This window comes from Athalia rosae, chromosome 7 (assembly GCF_917208135.1).
Source record: "Athalia rosae chromosome 7, iyAthRosa1.1, whole genome shotgun sequence".
Taxonomy (NCBI): Eukaryota; Metazoa; Arthropoda; class Insecta; order Hymenoptera; family Athaliidae; genus Athalia; species Athalia rosae.
Genome location: NC_064032.1, coordinates 5,527,174 through 5,553,886, shown reverse-complemented (window position 1 = coordinate 5,553,886; position 26,713 = coordinate 5,527,174). Strand labels below are relative to the sequence as shown.

The window sequence follows — 26,713 nt, the reverse complement described above, 5'->3', positions numbered from 1 at the left end:
ATTATCCGTTGATCCCATTTCTACGAAAGAACGTATATTTCAAAATGACTGAAGAAAGGGCGACAACTCGATCAATTCAATAGTGGATCAATTTTATTAGCGGGTTCGGATTCGGAAGCTCAAAATACATGAAAATACAGAACAAAAAAACGGGAAACATCCACTTTTTTTTTAGATTTTTCAATTATTTTCTAATTAAATTCTCTAAATTAGTCCTGCCTAATTGGAATAGAAAATCCAAGGATACTCATTGATTTCTCATCATCATAATTTATTCTCTATAAAAAATAAGATACCTATTTTGAATTGTTACCACTGATATATTTATATGCGTTGAATTATCCATTGGATAAATTGCACTTTAACCTGTTGGGAGAGTGCCCATTGTACACGCATCGGTATTGCGATCATGTAGTAATTACTCCTGTAGCTGCTGCGACTGGAGTGACACTGGTTTGTTTAATGTTACAATCTTGCACTGGTTTTCGTCCGAGTCCGTTTGGAAGATCTGGTCGCAAGAGGCGGTGGCATGAATTCTGAATCAGAGTTTATATTCTCCTTTTCGACTTCCGTTCTTCTTCTTCTTCCTTTTTTCGTTCCCTTTTCCTTCTCTCTCTCTTCATCTTTATCTGAATCGCCTGTATCATTATTGCAAGTGAGCAGTCGTTCCAGCCTTTCTTCTAGCTCAAGAGCAACCGCCTTTGTTTCAGTTTTTTTCTTTGCTTGATCAATAATGCTTTGGAAGACCTTTAGGACAGGGTCGTGATGAATTTTGTCTTTTATAAGATTCAAATTATCGATGAGACGTTGTATTCCTATCGGCAGAAAGTAAAAGACAAATAAAATAATAGAACCCATAATAATCAATGACCGTTGTTAATTGGCCACTAAAATATTTTACCTTTCGTATTAAATTTCAGCTGCGAGAGACAGTACGACAAGTCACGCCACTGACGTTCATTGACGGCTAATTTGAATCGGATGCAAATTTTTTCAATTATCGTATCGACTTGTTTCTCTTTTTGTATAAGGCTCAAAATAAATCTGTGGGCAGAAAATTTCATCTCATTTATTTCGTTTAAATCAATTGATTCAGGGACTCACTTAATTATCTGCCGAAACTTGTCTTCCTCAAGGTTCAAGTCAGGATTCGTCAATCTCGAAAGAATATCAGGCATGATGTTGTAAAGAGCATTTGCTTTGTTAGCTAGTTCATTAAAAAACTGCGTAGCTTCTTGTCGAATGACTTCCTCCGGGTCAATGAGGCAGACCGCCAACTGTGCTACCTGACCCTTAACTCGCACCATTTCCCTCAATATAAGGTTGGACAACATTTTTACGCAAGTCCGTCTGACGGAAGGAGATTCATCTTCTAATCTGAAGTTTAACAAGATCTCCGAATGAGCATCGTCGACTTTTCTCACAGCGTAACGATGTCAGTCTGAAAAAGGAAGTAAACGATATCTCACCGTCCATAAATGTGTCCATTCCACGGCTCTACCTCGTTAGGAAATCTGTGCATCAGATCGGTCATCCCGATGAGAATGTTAGCTCTGTTAGAAGGGGAAGGTGAGCGTTCCATAATGGTGACTAATAATTGAAGATATTCTTTGCAGAATGACGAGCTGACCGTCATCATTTTACTGAGGGCCAAGGATGCGGCGATCTGTAACTCTTCATCCGGGTATTGCACGGGTTGCTGGCAGACAGCTAGCACCAGAGGGCTGGAAGAAAATTGTAAAAACTGTGGGTCAAAAGATTCACTTTTTGTAGGAGTTCTTTTCGACACGCAGGTTACAACTGTGAGCTCACACAAATTTAGCTAGCAGCCCATCTCCGGAGACAACTTCGTTTTCCAATACGTTGTAGATGAACTCCGCATCGGCATCATCCGCTGTCGCACCTTCCAATGCTGCTTCTCCGTTATCCTCGACGGTCGAAGTCTAAGCAGAATAAATTATACAGTCACTCTTCATTTTTTTCACTAACATCGAACAACTTCAAAGTTGTTGCGGAAGTAAACCGGTAAATTACATCTTTGGCACGTCGCATCCGACTGGCGGTGGAAGGCGTGTCTACTTCACTGGGACAAATGCTTCGATTCCCTGTCCTAACAATGGTATCCTCTCGCGAATCAGTTTTCTTCTGCGTCTTCAACTTCTCCGCGACCATGTTCCTCCGTTTCATTTCTTTAAAAACAGCTGTATCCAAGTGAATCATTTCTCTGATCGCGATGTGGCCTACGATGTGAAATAAGTTGGCTAGTGAAGTGGAAGACATCTGGCTCTTTTGAGTCGCGCCGTTCGCTGGTTGAAAGTTCGCAATCAGTTTGCACAGCAAATCTTTCATCAACAGGCCCGGCTGGTCTGCTAGCTGTGGATATAGCACACGAACATGTTCAAAGGAACCATGATACTTACACTCCTCCGTTATACCTTTTTCAAGAGGCGGCATGAAACAGAAACTAATAAGTTGAAAACCTTGTCCGATTTCTATGGACGAACAATGAGAATACAGAACTGAACAAAGTGTGTAAGGTTCTCACATGGTAAATAGCGTTGATCGCTTCTGTAGAGAATGTCGTATAACAAGGTTCATCCCAATCAGAAAATTTTCCCACCAAAAATAATAAAAGCCTTTCGAAGGCCTGGTGATCGTTGGAGAGCCTGAAAATTGAACGCATTGTCAAAGTTTTACTCAATGCACGAGAAAAAAACTCAATAACATACCTTGACGGAGGTTTGAGAGGGTCAGCGCTTTGAACCTGGACTTTGGTCATGGCACGACAAGTATCTCTGGCTAGGAGAAGGTCATTTTCTGCTCTTGGACCCAAACCAACCGTTACGAGGATGTCGAAATTGTCGGTGAAGATGGCAGGCTCTGTTTCAGCAACCATGGTTAAAAGCATCAGCGCTGCCCGACTCGCCCCGGGTGAAGTTTCGGGAAGTTTCAGAGAGAATTGCTCCCACATTACCTTCATCAAATACAATGAAACATGTAAGGGGATTCCGTCACAGCAATAAAACGATATCGATATTTTTCACACGATGCTCACCTGGAACACATCCGGACCGAGCACCTTGCTCGAAAGCCACGTCGTTAACAATTTCACCAGAGCAGGACTTTGCCCGGGTTCCAAAGTTTTCACTATCTTAATCAGTGCCTTCACGATACTCAATGCCTTCTGCCTGTCCGACTGATACCTCTCATTGTCACCGATAAACAATTCTCTGTACACTTCTGCTAAATTCTCTCGCACCGACACATCTCGCGAGAATACCTGTTCCATACGGACAAGATTAAATCGAAAATGCGAATGAAATGAAAATGTAAATCCATCTGGCCGATCCAAAAGTAAAAAAATTAACCTGGCAGAGTGCCTTGCGAATTGCTGATTTTGCCCCCTGGACATCAAACTGATACGCAACACCCAGAAATGAACAGGCTTCGATAGCATCGCTTGCTACGACAGAATTTAATTTTGCTTCTGCAATCGGAACTGCTTCCACAAGCTTGCCGGAGAAGGTAGTGCAGCTCTAAGAGAGGTAGATAGGCAAATATAGTTGATGCATTAACTATATCGTAGATATATATTTTTTGTGTCAACGTATAATTCACCTCGGTATACTCAAATAATCTTTGTTCGGCTTCGTATTCCTCTTGCAACTTTCGCCTATTTTTCTCTCGCTCGTTGGGTTCATCGTCATCGCCATTGCTGTTGCTTTGCTCCGCTGTTGCACCTCCAGCCTCTTGAGATTCAATGAATATCTTATGCAACAGAGACATTATATACTGTTCTTGCTCTTCGGCAATCATTTTATCGATAGCATCATTGCCGGGTAATTTCGAAGTTATTTTCAACAATAACTTTATACTTTCGTGAACTTTTTCTTCCAAAAGTAAATACCGCACATTCTCAAAGGCAGTATCTAGATCAGATATTTCTTCCGGATCATTTACTAGGTGTTCTGAAAGATTAATGACATTCAAAGAAATGATGCGGACGAGTATTCCTTTTCTAATTAAGTCGAAAACCGAGAAAATATTACCCTCCACATTTGTCTTTTGTATGGCATCGCGAATGGCTGGGACCAGACTCTTCCAGATTTTTGTTCTAATTTTTGATTTTGGTTCGCTACACCTAACAATTTTTCTTTCAAGAACTTTTAGTTTGAGCTTCTTGTCTGTCAGTTTTTGCTGCAGTTCTCCTTGCTTGAACTTAAAGTAGTAGAGGAAAGGATTAGGATAGTATAAGCATCGTCATGAATCGACCCATTGAATGATGATAAAAACCTTTCCAGCAAATGGATTGCACTGCAGCAATGTCTTCAGCAGTTGAAAAGCATATTTGCGAACCGATGCACCCTTATCGTCCAGGCGCAAGATAGTCGCTTCAAGAAGTACGTTTTGATTCGCCAGCGGGACAGCACCCTCCGCACAAAGATTTTGCCAGACCTGGAGCGCCTTGGCCCTCACAAATGCATTAGAATCCAGTATGTGCTCCATCAAATTATCCAAACATTCGTCCCGCTTCATTCTTTGCTCGTTAGATAAATTTTCAGACGTCAGAATGTCTTTGACTATAGTTCCTAAGATACCGAGGACGCAGTTTCTCATGAGGTAACACTGTAGATGAAAGCGGAAGAATTGTTGGCAGAGTGACGAAAGTATATGACAAATAAGTCGATCCTGCTCACTTCGTTTGCTAGGTGATCCGTCATGTTGGTAATAGCTGGTAAAATGAACTGTGGATTTAGAGAAGCGACTGTTTCAAGAAAATTCGCTATGTTGCGGGTCCCTCCTTCTTCCGGAGCTGCTCGATCAATTTCTCGCAGCATTTCCTTAATAATTCCAGTGCTTCCGGTTTCCTCGATTAATTGAATGATACCAGTCGCCAAGTGCGGTGCTAATCCATCGCATATTTTGACCAGCTGATACAGAACAACGATGTCCAAACATTCAGAAATGGCACCGTGATATGATATTGATTTAGTGAACAGAATTTGTGTTGGGACAAACCTGAATTATTTTGACGACACATGATATCCCGTGATTGTATCTTTTTACCAGAGTTCCTAAAATCTGTAACACATAAAGTTGGAGATATTCATTAAATCTAAGTGCTCGAATTGAATACATTGCTTTGTATCCGAGAATCGTACCTGAAAAATAGATTCACGCATGGATTTAGATTTTGCGGTTTTACACCTCTCCAATATTCTGTAACACATGTCCGCGATTGACCTGAAAGAGAAGAAGGAGTAGAATTACTTGTGCGCCGAAGAAGACCGAATAATGATGTTCACGATATGAATAACGGAGGGTAATGCTCACATGACAAAACTAGCATCAGCTATTGGTGGCTGCCAAAGTTTCTCAAGGGGCAATTGAATCCACTGGTATACAAGCACCAAAATTTCGTCAGTCTTTTCATACCACTCTTTTTCCTCTTCTGACTTAGAATTAGGTTTTGCACGCTGTCAAAAAAAGAGAAAATGAAAAATAATGCCAATGCGTTGTCTACGCTGCTTCTCTCGATAATGTACCTTTCCCTGCCCGGTACTTTCCTCAATTCCGATGCCTTCGATGTGGCGAATGAACTGTGACAACAAGTATGCAAGCATTTTAGAAGTGCATATAAATCGAAGTTTGTCATCTGGGTACGGTTCTTTGTTTTTATCAAATGCTTTGGCAACTTCATCGACGTGGATGTCGAGGCCTAAAGAACAGGAACAAAATATTTGAGTCAAGCATGGGACAGAGGTTTGAATGTAACTCACATTTGTAGATCTGATCAACGGCCCGAGTGTGAACTGACACTTTCAAGTTGGCTCCGTGCACAAGGATGGAAAAGTACATGTCAAAGTGATCCAGTATAAATGTGCATCCTTCTTCTTGCAGCACTGTTCGAGCATCTAGAAATATTTCACATTGTATGAAAGCTAGCATAAGATGTACGACCTTACATACGGATCATAAGATCTAAGGTTGTTTTGTGGATAGAAGTAAAATTGGCTAATGGTGCTATAAAATACCAGCAAGGGACTTCTCAATTTCTCGAAGTTGATATAATTTTTTGACGCAGTATTTTCCTGCTAGGGGCTGAAGGAGATCATCCTTGTCCGAAGGTATCACAAAGTCTAGGACGACCATGTCAACTGTGCATAAAATTCAGAAAATCTTCGAAACACAATATTTATGAACGTACGCGGTCCTTCTTCTGACCGATTGGCGTCGTCCGTTACTGTCAGTGTTTACTGTCATTTGAATTCAGTGAAACCAACTTTCGAAACAACGAAACAATAACTGTTCGCAGAAGTGCCAACAACGCTAAAGGTTCCAACAATTGCCAACAAAGTCCAACAATCGATTAGGTAGCAAGAAAGCGTTCGACGTTCAGTTTTGTACTTAAATAACAGAGGTCACGCGGAAACCAATTAGTTTTGTCTAAGAACTTTAGAACTTAGTTCATCGCAGTCAAAACCCGAGTAGAGTTGCTTCTCTTCAATTATTTATCATAGTTCATTGCCAAATAAAATCCTAAAGTGGAATCGTGTTGGAGCGATCGGCGGCCGCATTGCACTTGTGGTGAGATCTTTGAGGTTTAAATGCTTACATGTCAGCTGTTTTAAGTAGCAAAGACTGTTGCTGATATTTGATCTACATTTAGATCAAGCTCGAAATTAGTGTGAGAATCGATAAAACATGCCGCCGAAGAAGGCTCCGGCTCCGAGCAAAAAAACGGAGTTAAAGAAGAAGGAGAAAGTGATAGAGGTGAGCCATTAATATCACTGAACAATCTCCTATTCCTTATTCTGTGCTAATATGGCAAGGCATGTGAATATTCCTGACATTTTACAACGTTCTGTTCAACTGCGACCGCTTTTTTTCAAACGTCTACATTCTTTCGTCACCGTGATAAAAATCTGTGGTTATTCTCAGTAAGAAATTATTTCATGTCACATTTCTACTTACCTAGAGTTTTACACCCACATGCACATGCATACTTTTAAGCCTACATGTATATCATTTTACTTAGGCTGTCGTTGGACTTACGCCATGTGACTACTTGAACCGATGGTGCTCACAATGTGCGCTCTTAAGAACTGTCCAAATTCACATAAGATTGAGCGAGCATCAGATATAACGTAAGCTTGAAGAACTTGCATAGCGATACATCGACTGAAGTAATTGCATATCGACATCGTCCATCTTTTCTACTTATTTCTTACGGTGAATAAGTCTGCCGACAGTAAAGTAGATTCTTGGATGATCCCAATTTTCAAGCCTCCCGATCAAAGCTGTTGATTGCATCACAATAAATTTATTAATATTTTCGATCCGTACGGATTTATGTCAGCTCTCACGGGTAGCAATGTCCCATAGTTATTTTTCTAACTAAGTTTTAAGGGACCATTTGTGTATAAAATGAATCATGTGTTTTTTTTGGTCGTTACGATTTTGGAATAGAAGATCTTCAGGGTTTTTTTTTTTATGAATGCACCTGTGATAATGGAGACTTACGTATTTTATGTTACAGGACAAAACGTTTGGTATCAAGAACAAGAAGGGAGCGAAGCAACAGAAGTTTATCCAACAAGTAGAAAAACAAGTGAAAACTGGTGGTCTCAACCCAAGAAAAATCGATGATCCGTCTACTAAGAAATTGGAGAAGGAGCAAAAGCTCAAGGAGCAGAAAGAGCTCGCCATGATATTCAAACCAGTTCAAACCCAAAAAGTAGATAAAGGTAAATCTGCAGACATAATTCACTCAAAGAGTTCACGTTGTTGGTCAGACCAAGATAGTTTTTGGCATACTTGTAGCAGACTTATTTGTTATCTGCCAAAATCTTAGCAACAAAGTTTTTGTCAAAATTTATCTATTAACTTTTTATTCAGGAACGGATCCAAAGTCTGTCATCTGTGCATTCTTCAAACAAGGTCAATGCACGAAAGGAGACAGATGTAAGTTTTCTCATGACTTGACTATAGAAAGAAAAGCAGAGAAGAGGTCGCTTTATTGCGACATGCGTGACGATGGCGACGACAAGGAAGGCGATACCATGGACACCTGGGACGAAGATAAACTCAAGGAAGTAGTGGAAAAGAAGCATGCAGCTGGCGCCAATAAGCCAACCACCGATATCGTGAGTCTTCTAGATCCAAGTGTTCTTATTTCTCCTGCTCAAAAGCTTCATCATCTTTCATGCGGATGCATCGATATGAAACGGATTCGGCTCTGCACCACGAGTATTACAACGATTCTTGAATTCTTCTCAGATTTGCAAGCACTTTTTGGAGGCCGTGGAAAAGTCAAAATATGGTTGGTTCTGGGAGTGTCCTTCGGGGTTGAAATGTATCTACAGACACGCGCTGCCTCCAGGGTTCGTGTTGAAAAAGGACAAGAAGAAGGAAGAAAAGAAGGATGAAATTTCGCTGGAGGATCTTATCGAGAGAGAAAGAGCGAACTTGGGTCCCAACCAGGTAACATTGTTAAAGCGTCCTAATTGACATTTTAATCGCGTACGAGTCGCTGATGGGACAATTTATTTCGCGTCTAGACAAAAATTACTCTGAACAGTTTCTTGGCGTGGAAAAAGAGAAAATTGAAACAAAAGGCAGAGCAGGCTGTCAAGGACGAAGAGAAACGTCGGAACGACTACAAAGCTGGTCATCAAGTCGGTATCTCTGGACGTGAAATGTTTAGCTTCAATCCCCTGCTGGCAGCTGGTGATGGTGAGTCCCTGCTCTATTTTCATATCTTGATATGCCATTGACAAGCTTTTGTGATACAATTTTCGTAACAATCACCAGGCATCGACGACGGAGACGAAGCGTTTGCCTCGTACGACTTGAGCGACGACGATCAAGATGGAGGAATAGAATACAAAGAGTTGAACATGGATGAATTAGTTTATAACGCTATGGAAGCAGACACCGATGGCATTACTGTAGCTAAAGACGACCGGCTGAAAGCCAACGTCGATGCTCAAACCAATGGAGAAAGTGCAGGTAAACTCTCAGATATCTTCGGAACCTTTCCTGAATAAACATGCTTTTTATAAGCTCGTCTGACGATACATTCCGCATTCACAGAAGTAACGATCTTGGGCGAAGGTGCAACAGCGTTAACCATCAATGAAAATCTATTCACCGACGAAGATTTAGAGGGGCTGGAAGAAGAATTGGGAGACCTGGATCTAGAGGAGTAATCCAGTCGTCTCAAAATTATTTTCTCCTCACCTAATATTCTGTAACCGGTTAATTGGGATTTCTTTATTTGATATTTATTCATCGGCGATGATGTGAATCCTGTAAAGATATCAACACGCATGAAATATACTGTAAGGGATATTCCTTTCGATCGCACAGCTCGAACTATGTGATGCCATACATAGCCCCATCCTGCCGCAACCTTTTTGTCTAACCTAACAATTGTCGTATTTGATGGGTTAACTATGATTGTGTTACGCTCAATATCGATTTTTGAATAAACAAATTATACGGATCCCATCAATTCGCTGTTATTTTACCCGTTGCAGAACCCCCAAGAGAACATTGATGAATCTATGTATACAGCTACACCTTTCGTTTCGACATGACCCTTCAAGGTTACGCCTGAATATCAGTGTGCAGTTCACATTTGAAAACTGAAGAGTACAGAGCTAACAAGGCGTTTTGGGTAGGCCTACTTTCTCAGTTGTCTCGTTTTTTCCCCGAAATCTGCCAGCTGCCTGTCAAGCAGATCGTTATCAGAAGTATGTGTGTACTTGGTTTGTGACTGAATAGATCTAGTCAGTTTTCACTCGAATTTTTTTTTTTCCACCTCTGCGCTCCGGGCCCTTTCAAGACTTGAAAGTAAAGTTGACATAATCATAACGAAAAAATATTTGCTTCTGCTGTTAGTTTGATTAGGCAAAAAGGTTGTTGGTTCTTTATCTGAAAGGCTCCATTCGATGACCACTGCTGAAAAAATGTGCAAGTTGTGTTTCCGATGAACCTGACCTCAAAAACCTGATACGAGCTGATATAATACGAACATTGAAACAACGTCTGAGCATTGAATGTCTTAGAAGTAAACCTCTAATTAATGAATATCGAGGAAAAAGATTATGAAATGTTTATGTATATTCATTAAAACTACAAGATTATTATTCACTTATTCCTCATAGATAAATAATTAGCAAAATTTCGTTTTACATTGATTGTACCAAATTCTTTATGGCGTCTTCGCAACGGAGCGACATTCTAATTACCTTAAATAAGACTAAATTGTTAAAAGATATACCGATAGAAGGGATAAGCTGTAAATTCAGATTTTCAGGCAAAATGCTACGTTATTTCATTATAGATATTTAGATTCAACTCTTACATGACCTATCAAGTTCTCATAGACTTAGCATGTTCGATGCTGACGTTCTTTGCTATAGCAGGCTAACATGTAACAGTTTGAGAATCAAACACGCTAAGCATACATCCAATACTTACGTAGAGATAATTGATCGGAAAGAATTTTATATTTTTGCTCGATTAAGTGGATAAAGTAAACAGTTCGATTTACTGGATCGAAGAAGGAAAAAAATAAGCCCCGGGAGAATGCGGCGTTATGCAAACACGTAAAACTGTAATTGCTCACGAGTGAGATGCGCTAGATGAGATGAAAAAAAAAGAAAAAACAATTACTATCAATTATACAGTATTCGTTCCGTATTAATTCTTCCTTTTATTACTTAAACAGGGTATTCATTTTATTTGTTAAAGCTAAAATATGATTCTTGACTTATCAGAGCAATCAGCGAGTCAAAAGGATATTGGTAGATTCGGCTGAAGTGACGGCAATGAAAAACGAAGCTAAACAAAAAGTTGCGTAAATCAACTATCATACACTTTCTGTACACGTTAATAAATCTTGTATCCAATTTTAATTTGCCGATGTTGAATTAAGATATCTTATGACGAGGTTTATTCGATAACTAAAAAAACAATAAACTGCTATTATTATTTACCTAGAATCAAAAAATACGGATTTGATTTCACCTTTACAAGCAAATATGTACCATTCGAATAAACTTCTTTAGTTTAGGGTTACCAAGAGCAGGGCTCTTCATACCTTAATAAGGCCTGCCTAGTACTACCGCTAAAAGGAGAGACGGTGCGCGCATGGTTAAGCTAGAAGGTACTGCCTTCGGGTGGTTGAGAAAGTTTCATATTTTCCTTCAGGGTCATGAGACGTCGGAGTTCTTGTAGTACAGTCTTGATTGTGTATTCTCGTTGCCACTTCGCAAGCACTGGTACGCTGCGATTGTCAACCTGTGACAACAATATCACTATATCACATCAATCGAAACCTCTAGATTCAAAGTCGATAAAATCTAAGCAAAAATTATTCACGGTAAAAATGTGCATTGGCAAAGTTTTGGTTTTTTTGTGCTATTCACGGATGTTTTCAAAATAAATTTATCAGCTATCTCGATAACTTACCGCACCGGTAGTGCTGTTGATGCAGTTCATATTGATTCGACTTAAAAACCTTACGGTTGGAGCATCATCTGGATATCTTTGACCGCAGTCTATTTTTAAACTATACATTCTATTTTCATAAGGTGTCTGAAAAACAAAACACATTATTTTACTATTACCTCCGTTTCGTAATACGAAGAAAAAAATTAAATTGACTTCAACTTTGTCTGTAAAATATTTATGTACGATGGCGAAAAGGGCAATTACTATACAAACGATTTTTGATATTTGATGAAAACATATTGGAATTTGCCTGACTGTTCCAATTCATTACTTGCAGGTATGAAAGAGTCTTGCGAGTAAAAACCACAGCTAGACGTGTTCATTATACTCGAATGGAACAGAACAAGATTGTGGACAAAACCTTTCAAGCATGGAATTTCTCAAATTAGAATACATTCGAGTTGACCGACCTTGGCCCGATCTTAGGTCACGCACTGGTGCCTATAGCCAACGAAGCTTACAATTAGCCATGTTCAATAAAAGTAACTAGTCTGAGCATGAAGGGTTAATTAACATCTCCTCGTAGTTCTTGACGTGTCGGTATTGTGATGAATGCGACAAGATATTATCGATTAAATAACAGCAACTTACTCTTGGTGGTCCAATAATCATGCCTGTCCAATGCGTCAGGGTCATATCATCGTCGTTCTCTAAGCCCCAACTAATCGTTCCATCGCCAACACCTTTCTGTCCTTGTTCTAGTTCTTCAAGTAAGCGAAAATTTCTAGGCACAACTGTAAAATGACCAAAAATTTAAAAAATCAGTATCCACCATGTTATTACTAAGCTGCTATTACAAGTCACAGACTTGTGGAAATTCCTTCGGAACAGAAATTCTCGGTTTTTTGAATCGGAGTTAGAGTTCTAATTAAGCAAACAACGGCCCCTCATTATTCGGAGCTCGAATAATACCTCAAATTGATGTAAACGAAATGCGTCACAGAGATAACGGTGATTAACTGCAGAGACAAAAACAACCATTCAGTAAGTCAAGGAGCAAGACCTGGTGGTCAGAGAAACGTGTACTGACAAAAATACTCAAAAATGGCATGTTAATTATTTGTTATTGAAACTACCGATGGTACAGAGATACGTGGAAATCCCACACAAAAAATGTTAAACAGTCGGGAGAGAACAACTATCTATTCATCAGAGAGCACAGCTCAACTTATAAAAATAATAATCATACTCGTGGTAGAAGGAAAAAAAAGGGAAAAAAAAATCGGTACCATTAATTAAGTCTAAATTTGCGTAAACTAGAAATCATATCTAGGGGGTAGCGAGTTGGCGGATAAGGAGACTTGAAAGATTCATAACAACAGTTAGATCAGCCAGATTATCGTTCTCTCCTTTAAGGCAGGCCATGTAGATAAATGAGTGTAAAATTTACGGAGCGGGACACGGCGACGATCTACCAGGTGACTATTTTACGTAATAAACTGGAGACCCAGTGGTTGAAGGGGTGAAGTAATTAGAGGTAGCGAAGAGCTTTAGCATAATTAATCGATGGTCAATCGATATCGTATGAATATAGATGATTAATAGAGAAAATGTATAATGTACTGACCAACACCGGCCGTGGGTACCGCCATGATTTCTCGAAAAATTGTTCAGTAGCCCACGAATGTTTGTTTTCGGAACTATTTACTGTAATATTTTAACAGTACCACCACAGCGATAACAGAGTATTTAAATCTTATGATAATTTCACGGCAAAACCTTCCATTACCTATATTATAGGCTAACAAACTCTTATGTTCAATTTCAATCTATATAGTTCTTGAATAAACAAAGCTAGACTAGAGTGCCGATTGTGTCTCAAATTTTGTTATTTCACTTGAGATAAATTGCTACCAAGCGCTGGTTGTATACGTCTCACGGTGACGCGCCACTTTCGAGAGACCATTAACGAATACGGACAGCGGCCTTGAGGGCGGCTGGCGAGGTCAGTTTACAATCGTCGACAATTTCTCCGTCCTCACAGCTGATCACGTTGAATGCGTATCAGCCTTCCTTCGTTTTAATCCACTTCCTCTGCCTCGGCGGGGGGTGTACGAAAAGCGCAAGTTTGAAAACATACCAAGCCATTTATTCATGGGTCGGTCGTACCGTTTGTAGCGATCGGCACCACCTGTCAAATCGGTGTCAATGTTGAAATCAGAAATGTTTGTAGGGTGAATCGTTTCCAACATGTTATTGATAAACGGTGATTACGCTCGATAGGTAAATGTATAGATAATACATTAATTAGTCATGGCTGCTGTTAACGGAATACTCAAAGCTGTGGATATTTTGAAGCACCTACAGCTTCAAGATCCTACATCCCAGGATTATGCGTCAAGGTATACACCGATTATTCAAAATAATAATATTTTTATAAACATATATGGTAGAGTACTTGCAACATTCACGGACTGAAAGTTTCATGAATGCCTATTTTATCGCACTTACAAGGATTTTCCTCTCCCATGTCAGTTATGATATCAGGATTTTAGATTCTTACGTTAAGGTTATATGATATGCTTGAATTTTATCAAATTCCAAAAATTCCGTCGAAAATGATGACTAGAAAAAAAATGGTATAAAATGTTCATTTGACGATGAATTATCGCCATTTTCAGAGCGTTAGTTCGATGATATAGAAGCTCTGCGATTATTTACAGGAAAAAAGAAAAGGTAGCACACTGTATGACAATAGCCGATGGCATCTGCTCTTCCACAGCAAAACTAACGCCTAAGTTTTCACAAGTTCTCACTGTATCTATAGAGACTTTACTCTCGCTATGCGATGATTCTGAATCCGATGTCAGGATGGTAGCCGACGAGTGTTTGAACAAAATAATAAGGGTGAGTATTATCTCCGTGACCTACCTTGTTCTTAAAATTACAATCAATTTACAAGTGCATGATAATATCTAATTTGAGAGAAATCTCTCCAGGATGTGATCAAAGATCAGCAGACGAATGTTGATTTTATAGGGGTTAGAATGTAATTGACGTTAATTATATTTATTATCAGGCTATGACGGATGGTAATATAGTTAAAGTACAAATAGTATTGTATCATGAGATTAAAAACAATGGGGCAGCACGAACTTTAAGAACAGCATTATGGAGATTTGCACAATTAGGCCATATGATTCGTCCAATTAAGGGAAAGGCGTTTGTCGCAAACTTGGTTCCCTGCATCGTAGCCATTTCCGAACGTCCTGAAGAATCTGTTATCGAGACGTTAGCCAATGCGTTGCCACTAATTTTAAAAACTCTTGGTAACTTTACCTCCGATAACAACGTTAAGGTAAATATTTTCCAGTTAAATTATTTTGTCAATCGGATCACTTGAAGTTGTTTGACGAAATACAAATTTCAATTCTAGACACTTTTGAAGGCATTTTATCAGAATATATCTTCGACGCAAGCTGTATTTCGAAGAACAGCGGCTACTATGATTCTGACAACATGTTTGAATTCTCGAAAACCTCAAACGTTCTTAGCCTATGTTTTAAAACATCTGATAGGTAAAAATAATATGAAATTACGTAATTTAGCTGCGTTTGAATTAGTTTGGTAGAGAAAACATCGATTTGTGAGCAGTTGGATTGACATTTTGCAATATTTATTACCAAAATACTTTTAATCTCTTTCGAACAGAAACGCTTGTGCCAATAACTGAAGACGAAGAGCATTTAGCTACTGTAATTGGTGTATTTGGCTGCTTGAGGGTGATAATGCCTCATATCAATGAAACTTCGACTCTGGAACAACCAGATGTGACCCTTCATAGTCTAATACAGGTGTACGAGTTGTGTTTACACTTTGCCAAATGGCACTCAGATCACAATGTTGTCAATGCGGCTCTCGAGACACTAGCTCAAATATTGCAGTTCCCTTCTAAGGAATTGGTCCCAGTTTTAGTGTCCTGCAAAGGAATAACACGTAGCAGAATAACATTGAGTGAGAATTCGGTAAGGCTTTCTTTGGGAACAATGAGCATCTCAACCACGACTATTTCTGGGAAACATTCTGATTCAACATTGAATCTTTTCGATCCGGATGTTCCGGAAATCAGACCGACCATTGAAAAGTGGATCGTGGAGTCGGAGAATCTTTTACCGGTCATTCAAAGACCTCCCGTCATGCAGACTGCTCATAACGAACTTACCGATGCAACAGAAAAGTCCTTGCAAAATTACAGCGGTCTGATTATTGGCCCTCTCGATAGTGAGTTGTACTTGGCCTTATGCGCTTATAGATTATAATTTTGTAACGTCGCGTAAATTACGATAATATTGTTGCAAGATGAAGAAGTGGAAGAAGGAAGCGATGCTGGAAGTGAAATGGAGAGAACTGACTGCTTGAATAATATCAGTTTGCCGAGCGTACAATCCAAAGAAGACGAGCATCAGGAAAGGATGTCGTCTGTTGTGTCACCTCAGAAGACATCCTTTGGGATTTTATTCAAGGAGACCGACATCGGGAGCTTTACAGATGCCGACGTTCCGTTGAAATATTGTTGTCGATATTTGGTGTCCTCATTTTTGCTCACTGGAAATTCTGGTCAGTTGATACCCGACCAAATATTTCGAGTCAGCGTCAAATCTCTTGCGTTGACTTGCGTCGCTCACATAATACGACTATATCCAAACTTGTTGTTGTCGACACTTGATAAAAATCAAATCGACGACGAGGACCAACAATACATAAGTGACGTTTTACTTTTCGCGGATCACACCGATCCTCAGATTCGAGGGAACGTGGCGATGGTCATCGGATCTTTTTTGAAAGCTGTTTTTCTTCAGTCTGATAGTAAATATAAAATTATGGATATTTTTTTAAAATCAACGACACCCGATAAAATAAAGGGCGAATTTTTATCACTTGAAAATCTTACGATGCTACTTTTAAAGGTGAGTGTTCCTGTCAGTCTATCGGTAAAGTAAAGAAATTAACCCAAAACATCGTTTATAGTCCTTTTGCATGAAATTAGGAACACTTAATTTTTGGCGCATAATTGTAATCCATTCCATATAAAAGCTGTGAAATTATTTCATTTACAGGGGCTGGAAGATGAGTCGGCGACGACATGCAGACAAACACTTTCAGCACTGAATATATGTCTGACAGAAATGATAGAGTCAGCGGACAGCAAATACGCAATACCCATTCTAAAAGCGCTTCCGTTGCTTGTCAAGAACCCATATTTTCTCGTCAAAGTAAAACTTGTCGAGGTACTCAGCAAGTTACCCTATACCACCGTTGCGTACATAAGTGGTTCGTCTCAGATTCAGGAAAATGTTATTTCCGTCATGATCGAATTGCTCGGAGACCAAGATCAAAGAGTACGTCACGCTACAGCCACAGCCATTGTTAAGTAAGCGTTTACTTTTTGGACGTAATTTTTCATCAGCCTTTGGGCGGTTGAACAGTGTTCTTTTTCCTGCAAATTTCTAGGATAGTTCCACTGCTGTATTACGAACACCCAAATGAGTCCGCAGTGACAAGGAAGGCGTCAAAATTAACGGGGAGATTTTTGTCGGAGACAATTTTGACGCCAACGGAAAATTTCGCTCATCAAATGAGCTACAATTCCTTGGTCGACAGTCTACCAAAGCCGTTTGACTCGTTGTACCAACAAAACGGAGAGGAACACAGCGAGACAGTTGAATCTGTGTTGTCTCGAATGGTGAGCTTACTCACGCAGAAACTCATCATAGGATCTCCCAAGTATTTGAGCTACGGCTGCTGCGAAGCGCTCAGCCTACTCAGTGAAACGTTCTTGACCACGACTTACCCGAGTGCTTGGGATTGTTCGATACCAAAAGCAGTTATCAAGAAATCATCCAAAAAGTCTAATAGCCGAGGGGATGCAATCACCGAAGTTCCAGTTACAGGAGATACTTCTACTCCATTGCGAAATAGTTTGATATCGTTGACAACGTCTTTGTTATCATCCTCTCCGTTAAGTCTGGATTTATCGACTCACAGGCATTTGATGCTGTTGGCGGGAAATTTGGCGTCGGGTATGGCTCTTTGTAATTTGCACCCAGCTGATCCCGCCGACAAAGCTGACACAGAAGCGGGTAAATTGTGGGGCTTATTCAAGGATAAACAGATGCATCAACACTTCGAAGAACTGTTAACCCACGTCATCAGGATTCTAAATACCTTTGTACACGTCATCGACGAGATACAGTTGCAACAACCAAACACAAGGTCTGCTCTTCCACCTCTGCCGTCCGCCCAGTCATTGTCACCGAAGAGAAAATTGATTCCTGATCAAAAGTCTAAGGAAAAAGATGAGAAATTGTCCAGTTTGAAGATTGGTAAGGAACAAATGGGCTCGTTCTCAACTTTTCCGCACTATATGAAACTCTACGATATTCTGAAGGCTGCTAATTCTAATTACAAAACCACGCTAGAATGGGAAGCCAGTGAAATGTATCTTTCGCTTCTTAACGCCTCACTTCAAGTCCTTTCTCAGATCCTAGAAATAGCCACCATCCAAGAAGCAGGCAGAATAGCTGAAGAAATTCTGCATTATCTCCAAACTACCGTCGTTTTGTCACCGACTACAACGGTCCAATGTGTTCAACAGCTACTCAAATGTTTGTTCGGCAGTAATTTAAGTATCAAATGGACCAATCCGGATTACCAGATGAGTTTTGAAAAGAGAAATCTCTTCAAAGAGGAGACTAAGGGGTTTCATAACCAGTGTTTTCAAACGCCTGCAAGGCAAATGGCGGACTTGATCAAAACTATTGGGAATAATTGTCGGAACGGAGACGAAACGAACACTGGGTAAGTTTTGTTTCAAGTACAGTTTTGTCATTTTTTATGAAAAACATACCCAAGGCTAAGTACTTTTGTTTACATTTTCAGTTGGTTTAGTTTGATACAGAGGAAAGGGGATCGTAAACTGAGTTCGATATTTAAAAGCTTGTCGCGATATTCCGATCAGAAAGCATCGGTGGCGTCCTTCATTCGCCTTTTCGAGCCAATGGTGATTAAATCTTTGAAACAATACACAGTCACCAGTTCCATACCGCTGCAATGCAGGGTGTTATTGCTGCTGAGCCAACTCGTTCAATTACGTGTAAATTACTGTCTTCTGGACCAGGACCAAATATTCATAGGCTTTGTAATAAAGCAGTTCGAATTCATCGAAGAAGGCCACATTCAAGAAACCGAGAAACTGATACCAAAGATATTCAATTTTCTCGTTCATCTTTCCTATGAAAAGTATCACTCTAAGGTGATAATCGGCATTCCAAAAATTATTCAACTTTGCGACGGTCTCATGGCCAGCGGACAGCCACCTCTGACTCACTGCATTCCTGCCCTGATACCTTTGGTCACGGACATTTTTCTCACTCGAGGTTCAAACTCGACGACGTCGGAACAAAAGGAATTGGAAACAACGCGAGATGTTTTGATCTCCATGCTCCTAAGGCTCGTCGAATATCATCAAGTCATTCAACTGCTAGCTGCCTGTCTGACCGAATCAAGATACAGCAGCGATGGAAACGGCGAAGAAAAGTGGCGGAGATGGTCAAGGCTGACGATAGATTCCGTGCTACCTGTCTTAGCTGCAGGAAAGATAAGACTGGAATCAAAAGAAGCCCACATAGCACTGGTTAAACTGTTTTCAGCCGTTTCTCCAACGGTTTTCAGACCAGTCGATCCGTTGCTGAAAGTATTGTTCATCCAGACCCCGACATTGCAAGATTCTACAGTGACGTTGGAACGTTGGCTAGGGACGGTGAATGTCGTATTGCTGTCTCTCATATCATACGCTAAAGAGGAAGCCATGCTCGCCAGGCTCTCCGATTTGAGTTTATACAACGCCAACTTTCATCCGGGTTCTGTTTATCACTCGACGGAAACCATGTCTGATCCATTGAACGTGACGAATGCGAGCATGTTCGACATTGCCCCAGAGAAAGTCCTGGCAAGATTTTTGTTCAAAGTTGTTCGGTTGATAACATCCAAGGTTTACGATCTCGTCGGCTTGATCGATTATAATCGCGATGACTGTTACCTGGGTGCTGCAAATTGCGCGGGAAACGACGACTACCTTATACAGCAATTTATCTTCTTCCTACAACTATGTATTCACATGTTCGAATCTGGAAGTCACTGTAAAGTGGCCAATGCTACAATGCAGATGATACAAAGGCGTAATGTGAGCGAAGAAGATAAACTACCAGTGGAAGAACTTAATTCTTTAATGCTCCAACTTGCCAGCAAATCTCCAATAATAACCTGTCAGTGGACTTATTTGATGACACTTTTGAGCTTCAGTGAACTAACCTATTGGGAAAGAATATTGGCCACCGAAATTTCAAACAATACTCCTCGTTCGGGACTCAGCAGATATGGCACAAATGCCACCACTCTAGGAAAGCCAGATTCAAGCGAGTGTCTATGCAGCATCAATGGGGAAATTGTGAGGAAAGGTGGAATCATTTTGTTCTGCGACTATGTGTGTGAAAATATAAACGATGCCGAACCTCTGACTTGGCTATTGATCAATCACATAGAAGAGACGATCATGTTGGCAAGGGAACCTCCGGTCAAAGAATTACTCGCTGCAGCTGTCCACAGAAATCCAGCTGCCAGCGGTCTATTGGTTCAAGCCATAGCCGCAAGATGTTTAGATCTGTCGAAACCAAGTTTTGTGAAAAGATTGTTACAATGTTTAGAAGGCACGCATCATTCTCAAAGCGGAGCTCTCATCCTTGCAATGGTACCGAGATTACTCAATTCCAAACATTTGGCTTTGAGCAGGCTCGCTGCTAAGATAGCAAGTCGAAGGGCTGAAATCTTGCTCATGATGACCCCGGAAGACATTAAAATGCAGCTACCAAGAGAAGATTTTATCGAGATGATGAATACTTTATTTTCAACCAAACTGGCAAAGAAACATGGCGCACTGGTTAGTCTGCTGAATAAGTTGGGTACGCAACATTATGATTTATCACCCCTTGAACTGGAACATCGTCGGCCGTTCAATCCTGCGACTATTAGAAACATACAATTAGATCAGAGCTGGTTTTATCTCCAAACAAAGCTACGCTGCTGTCATCCTGACGGTAAATATAACCTGTTAGAATCGGCGGAACTTCTCGAAAATCTTGGTTTTGAAGACTGTGCAGAACTTATGACCTCTAACGAGTTCAATGCTAAAATATTGAGGGAATGTATAAAATTAGGATTAAGAAAGACATTTCAAAAATGCCAAGAGCTCTGGTTCAGGAGAGAGGTTATAGAAACTGATGTACTCTTTGAAGAAAATTTGCTGTACAAAGCAGCCAAGCAATGTTTACTCCAACGTGTTCAAAACATCAACAAGCTAGTGCCAAAACAACGTGAGATTTTCAATCCCATTCGACGACAGACGACTGCCAAAGAAGCTAAATATGGAGCAAGAATCTCAGAGCTGATAAGTGATGTTGTCTATTGGAATACCGTATTTACAATTATTCCATCCGTTACTGTGTACATTGATACACTGTCAGCGATGACAAAATATGGCCTATCCGAAGTCGAATCAAAGTTCGAGGATGAACTAGCAAAATTTTGCTTGCTGTGCTTTGAGGTGACAAACTGGATGATAAAGGAGTACGAGGACGGTAATAGGAGATTGAAACCCCAAGAACTAGAGGCGGCATTGAGGTGCGCACAGGCAATTTTAAAAAACCACAATTTACATAAAGTGTTCGGCAATAGTCCCAATTGGGTTTGCTCTGCAGCTGCAGCATTGACTAGAATCGTCGAACATTTATTGACGACTAACAAACGTCTTCCCGTTGTAAACAGCTGTGGATTACAACCGGCAATGGAGAAAGTTGAAACAAAACCATACGCGGAAGCTTGCATACAAATGGCAACGCTAGTTGCTTGGCTTGAAAAGAGACAATCGGAGGATTGCCCGGATAACATTCCTGCGTTTTTATTAAACCCAATTAAAAGTCTGATTGTGACTGTGAGCAGACAGACATTAGTCAATTCCTTTGTTCTCGTTCCGCCGCTGATCTGGAAACAAGGCTGGCATGTCGTTGGCTCGGGACCAACAATGTGCCACGTTCCTCTACTATCCTCGGAATCAAATCTTCTACACGAAGTAGATATTCTCGAACAGTTCATCTACAGAGTTACTTTGATAGGATGGACGTCGAGGTTACAATTCGAGGAAATATGGATGGCATTACTGAGTGTTTTAAATATCAGTCAAAATGAAGGTATGCCATTGGAAGAACTCGCTGTATCCATTCAAGCCACCAGCTTAGCAGTGCAGGCAATAACGAGTCTATTGATGCAAACTTTGCTTCTGCCTTGTCCCGGAAACCCAGAGAATAGTAATTTGATTCATCAGCCAAGAGACCCACAGCTAGCCTTACACAAGATTAGTTCCCAGAAACTTTTCTACATACAAGAAACCCTTCTATCAAAGTTCGAAAACGTTGCAGATCCTAAATTAACGCATGGGTTAACGCTGGATCATATTTTCCATAGGGGAAATATCGAACGGGTTTGGAACAGGCATAAATATAGTTACAGTCAATTGTCCGTACCCTATTTGTGGGCTTCGTGCTCTTTGCACGAGGACAAATTGAGCAGTAATGTTTTGGAGTTGAAAAGTTACCGGAACAATGTCCTGTCATCTTTATCCTTGGATCTGAATTCCTGTCTTCGCTTTTTGCTGGAGCTCTATTCATCTTGGACTTCACCACGAGTGAACACTCCTTTAAGGTTATTGAACGAAGTGATTAAGTCAATTCTTGCAATCTCCGAACTCTTTACAGAGAGATCGCAGTACCAATGGATGCTTGACACTTGCTTAGATCTGTCAAAAGTCCATCCGATCGAAAATGAAATCTTACATCAGTACCTCGTCATCGCAGCATGCAAAGCGGCAGCAGTCCTATCGCCATTGGTGGGTTCACATATGCGTGTATACTTGTCAATGTGAATCACGTCGTGGTAGTTCAAGTTCTGTATATTTTGTCAATTTTTTGCAGAATGGAGAAACTCTAGAAAAAGTGAAACGCTTGGTTGAGGCCAGTTTGAAGTCTGGATTCCTACCTGCCAGGGTGTTTGCCTTACATGGAATCCTGTACCTTTTGCAAAGCGCTGTATTCGCCAGCTGCGAAGAGACGTTAAACCTCATTCACCCGTTAGCCATAGAGTACATTCAGAAACACATCGATACTCAGGACTCGAATGGGTATGTTTCCGATTCAAAGTAAATTATTCTTCGGCATCGGCTGGATCACTCATATAATTTTTTTACGCGCTCTCAGTGTATTGAGTCAAAGTGAAGAGCACCAAGGCGTTATGTGGGCTCTAGTCTTTTTTCTGTTGGAACACACGGAAGATACACCGCCGGATGCGGAAGCTCCCGCAGTACTGGATCTAGCGCTTACTCTAGTCAATACTCAGAATATTTCTACGTCGCTCCACCAAACTCTCTTGCAGGTAATCGAAGAGAATCTTTCCTTTGAGCATTAGATTACGACGCAACAAACTTCAACCTCGGATACAAATTTTGTGGAACCATTTGTTTCAGGGCTTGGAAAGATTAGTTGCTACGAAGAGCGTTGTAGGAAAAGTTGCCGAGCAAATTGTGAAAGTTGCCGTCGACAGATTGAAACAGGCAAGTCCGGTACTGGCACTACCAGCTTTACAGCTGTTGCTTACTTGCATGTACACTGGAGCAGCTGAAAAATTGAATCAACCGGAGATCGAGGAACCACTTCCAGATGAAGAGCCCGAAGTGTTGGTCCAGTCGATCGAAAGAACGTCGGCAATCTTTGACAGAATAAAGAAGGGTCATCCGATGGAGGTTGAAGTATTATGTGGGGTTTTACCTGGTGTTCTCAGCGACTTTTTTCCACCTTCTGAAATTCTTACCAAAGTGATTGGAGAATTTCTGTCGCCACAGCAACCTCACCCCAGATTATTATCCGCAGTTGTCTTCCAGGTGAGCCTTCCTATGTGTGAAAATGCTTCAGCATGGCGAATTGTAAGTGTTACGTTATTGACGATTATTTTTTGTTTTTTAGGTTTGCGAGCGAGCTTGTAACAGTGCTCAACTTGGTTTACTCCAGGATTGGGTGGTTTTTAGTTTACCAAATTTCATACAGAGTTTACCGATCGTCATGTCGACGTGGTGTTTGTCGTGTTTTTTCATTAGCGCGACTACGAATCCCTGGTTGAGAGCGTTGTATCCTTTTAAGCCTGAAAATATTATAAATTGGCAGATTTCGTTGCAAAAATGTAACCTTTGCGTGTGCGCAGCCATGTGTGATTAGGTAAAAATTTTCTGAAGATATTCCTTCACGCTGAGATTATGATAACAGCTTTCCACATGTTCAGTCAAGGATAGGAAAGTACGAATACGAGGATAAAAAAATCCTCTGTATATCGGCAGCAGATTTTTATCAAAAGGTACGTAGGACCGGAGTCTTGTTTTAACGATACTGGTAGTTTGGTGGCTAATTTTTGTTACGTCTCTGACATATTTATTACAGCTGACGGACGCGAATCAGAAGATGGCGTTTGTCGAGACTTTTGAAACAGCGGCAAAGGAACCAGGTACACCTTTCAGTGATATTTTAGCATCTTTGTAGCGTAGCTGGTGTTGATCGCCAGAATTTCTACCTCGATGTGACGTACAACAAAGAAGTAAGAAATGAATATTCAAATAAATATATTTGTTAGTTTCACTGTACAGTATGCAATTTTATGCTAGATGTTATGAATATTATTCGTTTCATATTTATATGTATATAATCTATATTTATTGACACCTACTGCGTCATGGAAAGGGGAAAAGAATAATAAATTTTATTTTACAACCTAGATAGGTGAATTCCTGAACTAATTGAATTCCAGGTCCCTACTCTACAAAGAAAATTTCATATTTCTAATTAAAATGAATTAAAGAGTGAATTACTCGGTTCTGTATTTACGAATACTAGTGCTGTAACAGAAGAGCCGCAGTGTAATGTAGTAGAGAATTTCGATGAAGGATATTATGCTGGCACCAAGAAATAGCCCAGCTGCTCCTCCGACTGAAACTAATCAAAAAATGGCCTTCGTTCAGCACATCTATCAGAAATCAGTGAAAACCTTACCCAAAAAGTCGTTGAACCCAAAGAAGATTTGGTACTGTAATTTGACAAAGGGAAATTCCACATCAATGTTCACCGGTCTATCCATTAACGTTATGCTTGCTTGGCCCCTTCAATACAAAATACTATTGAGGCCATTTTGAACAATGCTTTACTAGAAGCACCGGGTATGACTAAAGAAAAAGAAAAGGCAGTGCGATTTCTGAATATAACTACAAATTATAATTACAGGTTGACTTCGTTCGAGTAAACTTTTTCGTAATGGGACGTATTACAGTCCTCCGGGCATGAGCAAAGATTGACTCCATCGAGCTTCAACGAAATTATCTGCAGGGAATTATTTCCAATGCAGTGTAATTGCGTCACATTACAAGTTGGAGTCCCCGCTAAAAAGTAGTATGAAATTGCGCAATTTTTCAAATTCAACTAAAACCAAATTGGCAAACTCAATTTTGTCAGTACAACCGAAAAATTATACTTACGCATCGGTCTTGCAAAATGTGGATAACACCCACATTTCTTTTTGATCAAATTATACCTGCATTCCAGAGTGCACATGTTTCTCGTATATAGTGGCCACATCCGAAGGCTGGCATCCTCTGGAAAATTACATGGTCGTTGCCCCGGACTCAGTTCTCTTAGTGTATCAGAACTGTCCGTTTCTTTGACACTTATTTTCATATCTATCATCTCTATCTTGGTGAACTGACTCCACCAGCTCTTGAATGTTGGCAACGTTCTAGGGTGGTGAAGGCTCATCTGTTAATCAGAAGCTCGATATCCTGTTATTTTGTTTCGGTATTTACCAAATGCAATGATTATTAAAATTAATATTCAGATTGTCATGCGATGTCTCGGTTCCAATCATGACTGAGCGTCTCAAGAGTTACCTCGATAGATGAAAAAAATATGTTACTTTATTTGTTATACTTTCTTTGTACGGTCTTGGAATTTGCTTTAAGTTAATCCTGTCATTCCGATGAATGTATTGGTAGACGGGCACGGTTCTATCAGGAAATATTGTCCAGTTATCGGCTAGCCAATAACTGTGAACAAATGTGAGATAACATCTCAAATTTTCTTTCTCAAAGGTAGGAGGTATACTCACTCTAGAGATGAATAATTACTGTATGCCCCGAACAATGTCGTGCACATACCCCTTTCGGTTACAATATCCGTTAAATAAGTATCTTGGCAATTCGCTAAGTTGCATTTGTTTGGCTCCAGGTCAAAGTACAAGTCCCGAACAATTTCCATCCATTTATTGGATGGTGTTCCGGTGTACATCGGAGTTTGATTCAGCGTCAAGTAATTTGGATTTGAAATGAAAAGGAAAAAGGCCCTTGCCTGAGGTGTGTCTGCGACTCCGTGTCTGTGTATGGTTTCATATCTATTATCGTCAATTCTTTTATTCACTTTATCGATGTTGTCATACCACATACTTTTTGAAGGCTTTGGGGAACTTTTCCATGGCAACTGCTTCGTCGAGGCATACAGTGATCGCTGGTTTTGTGATGTTGAAATTTTGATAATCAAACTGCAGAACCATAGCTGTAGGATTATGTTGGTATTGGTACCAAGAATAGAGCGAAGTTGCAACCAAACAACCAAGGGCAGCACCGATGAAGAGAACTGTCAAAATTCTAACAAAATACACTTAGCTACATAAGCTAGTTCATGAATGAAGAGTGATAAAATTTTCACCTTTCAAAGAAGTGTCTGTGGGGTGCAACGAGGTGATTTAATCCGTGTACAGTTGCCTTGTTCAAAAAATCTACAGCGTATTTGCCTAACGATGTTTTAACTCGAATTTTCCCCATTCCCAGATGTGTCGGGGAAGCACCGAGGCGGCCAATACCTTTTGGTTTGTTCCGGTTTCGTTCTACGACATACGGTATGATTTCATCCGCATAATATGGCTCCAATTTCATCAGGTCTTTTTTCAAATATTCCACGCGAAAAGTTTGAGCCATTTTTTTCGTCCTCGACCAGGTAGGACGATTACGAAATGAACAGTAAGGGAATATGATAATCACGCGGTGATTTGCGTGCAT

General features: G+C 40.3%; 5 protein-coding genes across 10 annotated transcripts; 2 read left to right on the top strand and 3 right to left on the bottom strand.

Moving 5' to 3' along the window:
• Positions 1-75: 75 nt before the first annotated feature.
• LOC105693937 (condensin complex subunit 1) lies at positions 76-6,394 on the bottom strand. Of its 2 annotated transcripts, XM_012414206.4 has the most exons (20): positions 6,036-6,394; positions 5,781-5,915; positions 5,547-5,719; positions 5,335-5,477; positions 5,163-5,244; positions 5,020-5,082; positions 4,698-4,931; positions 4,294-4,626; positions 4,050-4,218; positions 3,619-3,968; positions 3,369-3,536; positions 3,056-3,280; positions 2,730-2,974; positions 2,546-2,666; positions 2,035-2,373; positions 1,813-1,943; positions 1,470-1,724; positions 1,105-1,377; positions 902-1,044; positions 76-815 (listed from the first exon to the last, which is right to left on the bottom strand). In XM_012414206.4, exons 1-20 carry the CDS (start codon positions 6,151-6,153, stop codon positions 466-468), a joined length of 4,050 nt encoding a protein of 1,349 aa, XP_012269629.2. In that variant the 5' UTR covers positions 6,154-6,394; the 3' UTR covers positions 76-465. The 2 variants fall into 2 exon arrangements, with proteins under 2 accessions (XP_012269629.2, XP_020707696.2); XM_020852037.2 differs by lacking the exons at positions 76-815; positions 902-1,044 and having other exon boundaries at positions 1,301-1,441; positions 1,502-1,724.
• A 172-nt stretch (positions 6,395-6,566) lies between these two features.
• LOC105693628 (zinc finger CCCH domain-containing protein 15 homolog) lies at positions 6,567-9,508 on the top strand. 2 transcript variants are annotated; one of them, XM_048658787.1, is made up of 8 exons: positions 6,624-6,774; positions 7,040-7,148; positions 7,541-7,748; positions 7,900-8,147; positions 8,281-8,484; positions 8,562-8,736; positions 8,815-9,012; positions 9,097-9,508. In XM_048658787.1, the coding sequence occupies exons 3-8, from the start codon at positions 7,709-7,711 to the stop codon at positions 9,210-9,212; spliced, it is 981 nt and encodes a 326-aa protein (XP_048514744.1). In that variant the 5' UTR covers positions 6,624-6,774; positions 7,040-7,148; positions 7,541-7,708; the 3' UTR covers positions 9,213-9,508. The 2 variants fall into 2 exon arrangements, with proteins under 2 accessions (XP_012269105.1, XP_048514744.1); XM_012413682.3 differs by lacking the exon at positions 7,040-7,148 and having other exon boundaries at positions 6,567-6,774.
• Positions 9,509-10,105: 597 nt separating this feature from the next.
• LOC105693635 (ubiquitin-conjugating enzyme E2 variant 2) lies at positions 10,106-13,341 on the bottom strand. Of its 2 annotated transcripts, none has more exons than XM_012413690.3 (4): positions 13,091-13,341; positions 12,115-12,257; positions 11,482-11,607; positions 10,106-11,310 (listed from the first exon to the last, which is right to left on the bottom strand). In XM_012413690.3, the coding sequence occupies exons 1-4, from the start codon at positions 13,113-13,115 to the stop codon at positions 11,170-11,172; spliced, it is 435 nt and encodes a 144-aa protein (XP_012269113.1). In that variant the 5' UTR covers positions 13,116-13,341; the 3' UTR covers positions 10,106-11,169. The 2 variants fall into 2 exon arrangements, with proteins under 2 accessions (XP_012269113.1, XP_012269118.1); XM_012413695.3 differs by lacking the exon at positions 13,091-13,341 and adding an exon at positions 12,436-12,941.
• A 218-nt stretch (positions 13,342-13,559) lies between these two features.
• LOC105693305 (huntingtin) lies at positions 13,560-24,307 on the top strand. 2 transcript variants are annotated; one of them, XM_012413148.3, is made up of 15 exons: positions 13,560-13,865; positions 14,187-14,370; positions 14,543-14,821; positions 14,900-15,041; positions 15,175-15,744; positions 15,823-16,430; positions 16,581-16,894; positions 16,975-18,321; positions 18,403-22,459; positions 22,545-22,750; positions 22,827-23,001; positions 23,093-23,506; positions 23,589-23,749; positions 23,886-23,973; positions 24,057-24,307. In XM_012413148.3, the coding sequence occupies exons 1-15, from the start codon at positions 13,777-13,779 to the stop codon at positions 24,153-24,155; spliced, it is 8,733 nt and encodes a 2,910-aa protein (XP_012268571.2). In that variant the 5' UTR covers positions 13,560-13,776; the 3' UTR covers positions 24,156-24,307. The 2 variants fall into 2 exon arrangements, with proteins under 2 accessions (XP_012268571.2, XP_048514714.1); XM_048658757.1 differs by lacking the exons at positions 13,560-13,865; positions 14,187-14,370; positions 14,543-14,821; positions 14,900-15,041 and having other exon boundaries at positions 15,353-15,488; positions 15,593-15,744.
• Positions 24,308-24,465: 158 nt separating this feature from the next.
• On the bottom strand, positions 24,466-26,713 carry LOC105693141 (pickpocket protein 11-like). 2 transcript variants are annotated; one of them, XM_020856633.2, is made up of 8 exons: positions 26,364-26,713; positions 26,102-26,302; positions 25,768-26,031; positions 25,594-25,705; positions 25,142-25,418; positions 24,889-25,045; positions 24,663-24,769; positions 24,466-24,605 (listed from the first exon to the last, which is right to left on the bottom strand). In XM_020856633.2, the coding sequence occupies exons 1-8, from the start codon at positions 26,711-26,713 to the stop codon at positions 24,478-24,480; spliced, it is 1,596 nt and encodes a 531-aa protein (XP_020712292.2). In that variant the 3' UTR covers positions 24,466-24,477. The 2 variants fall into 2 exon arrangements, with proteins under 2 accessions (XP_020712292.2, XP_048514732.1); XM_048658775.1 differs by having other exon boundaries at positions 25,594-25,666.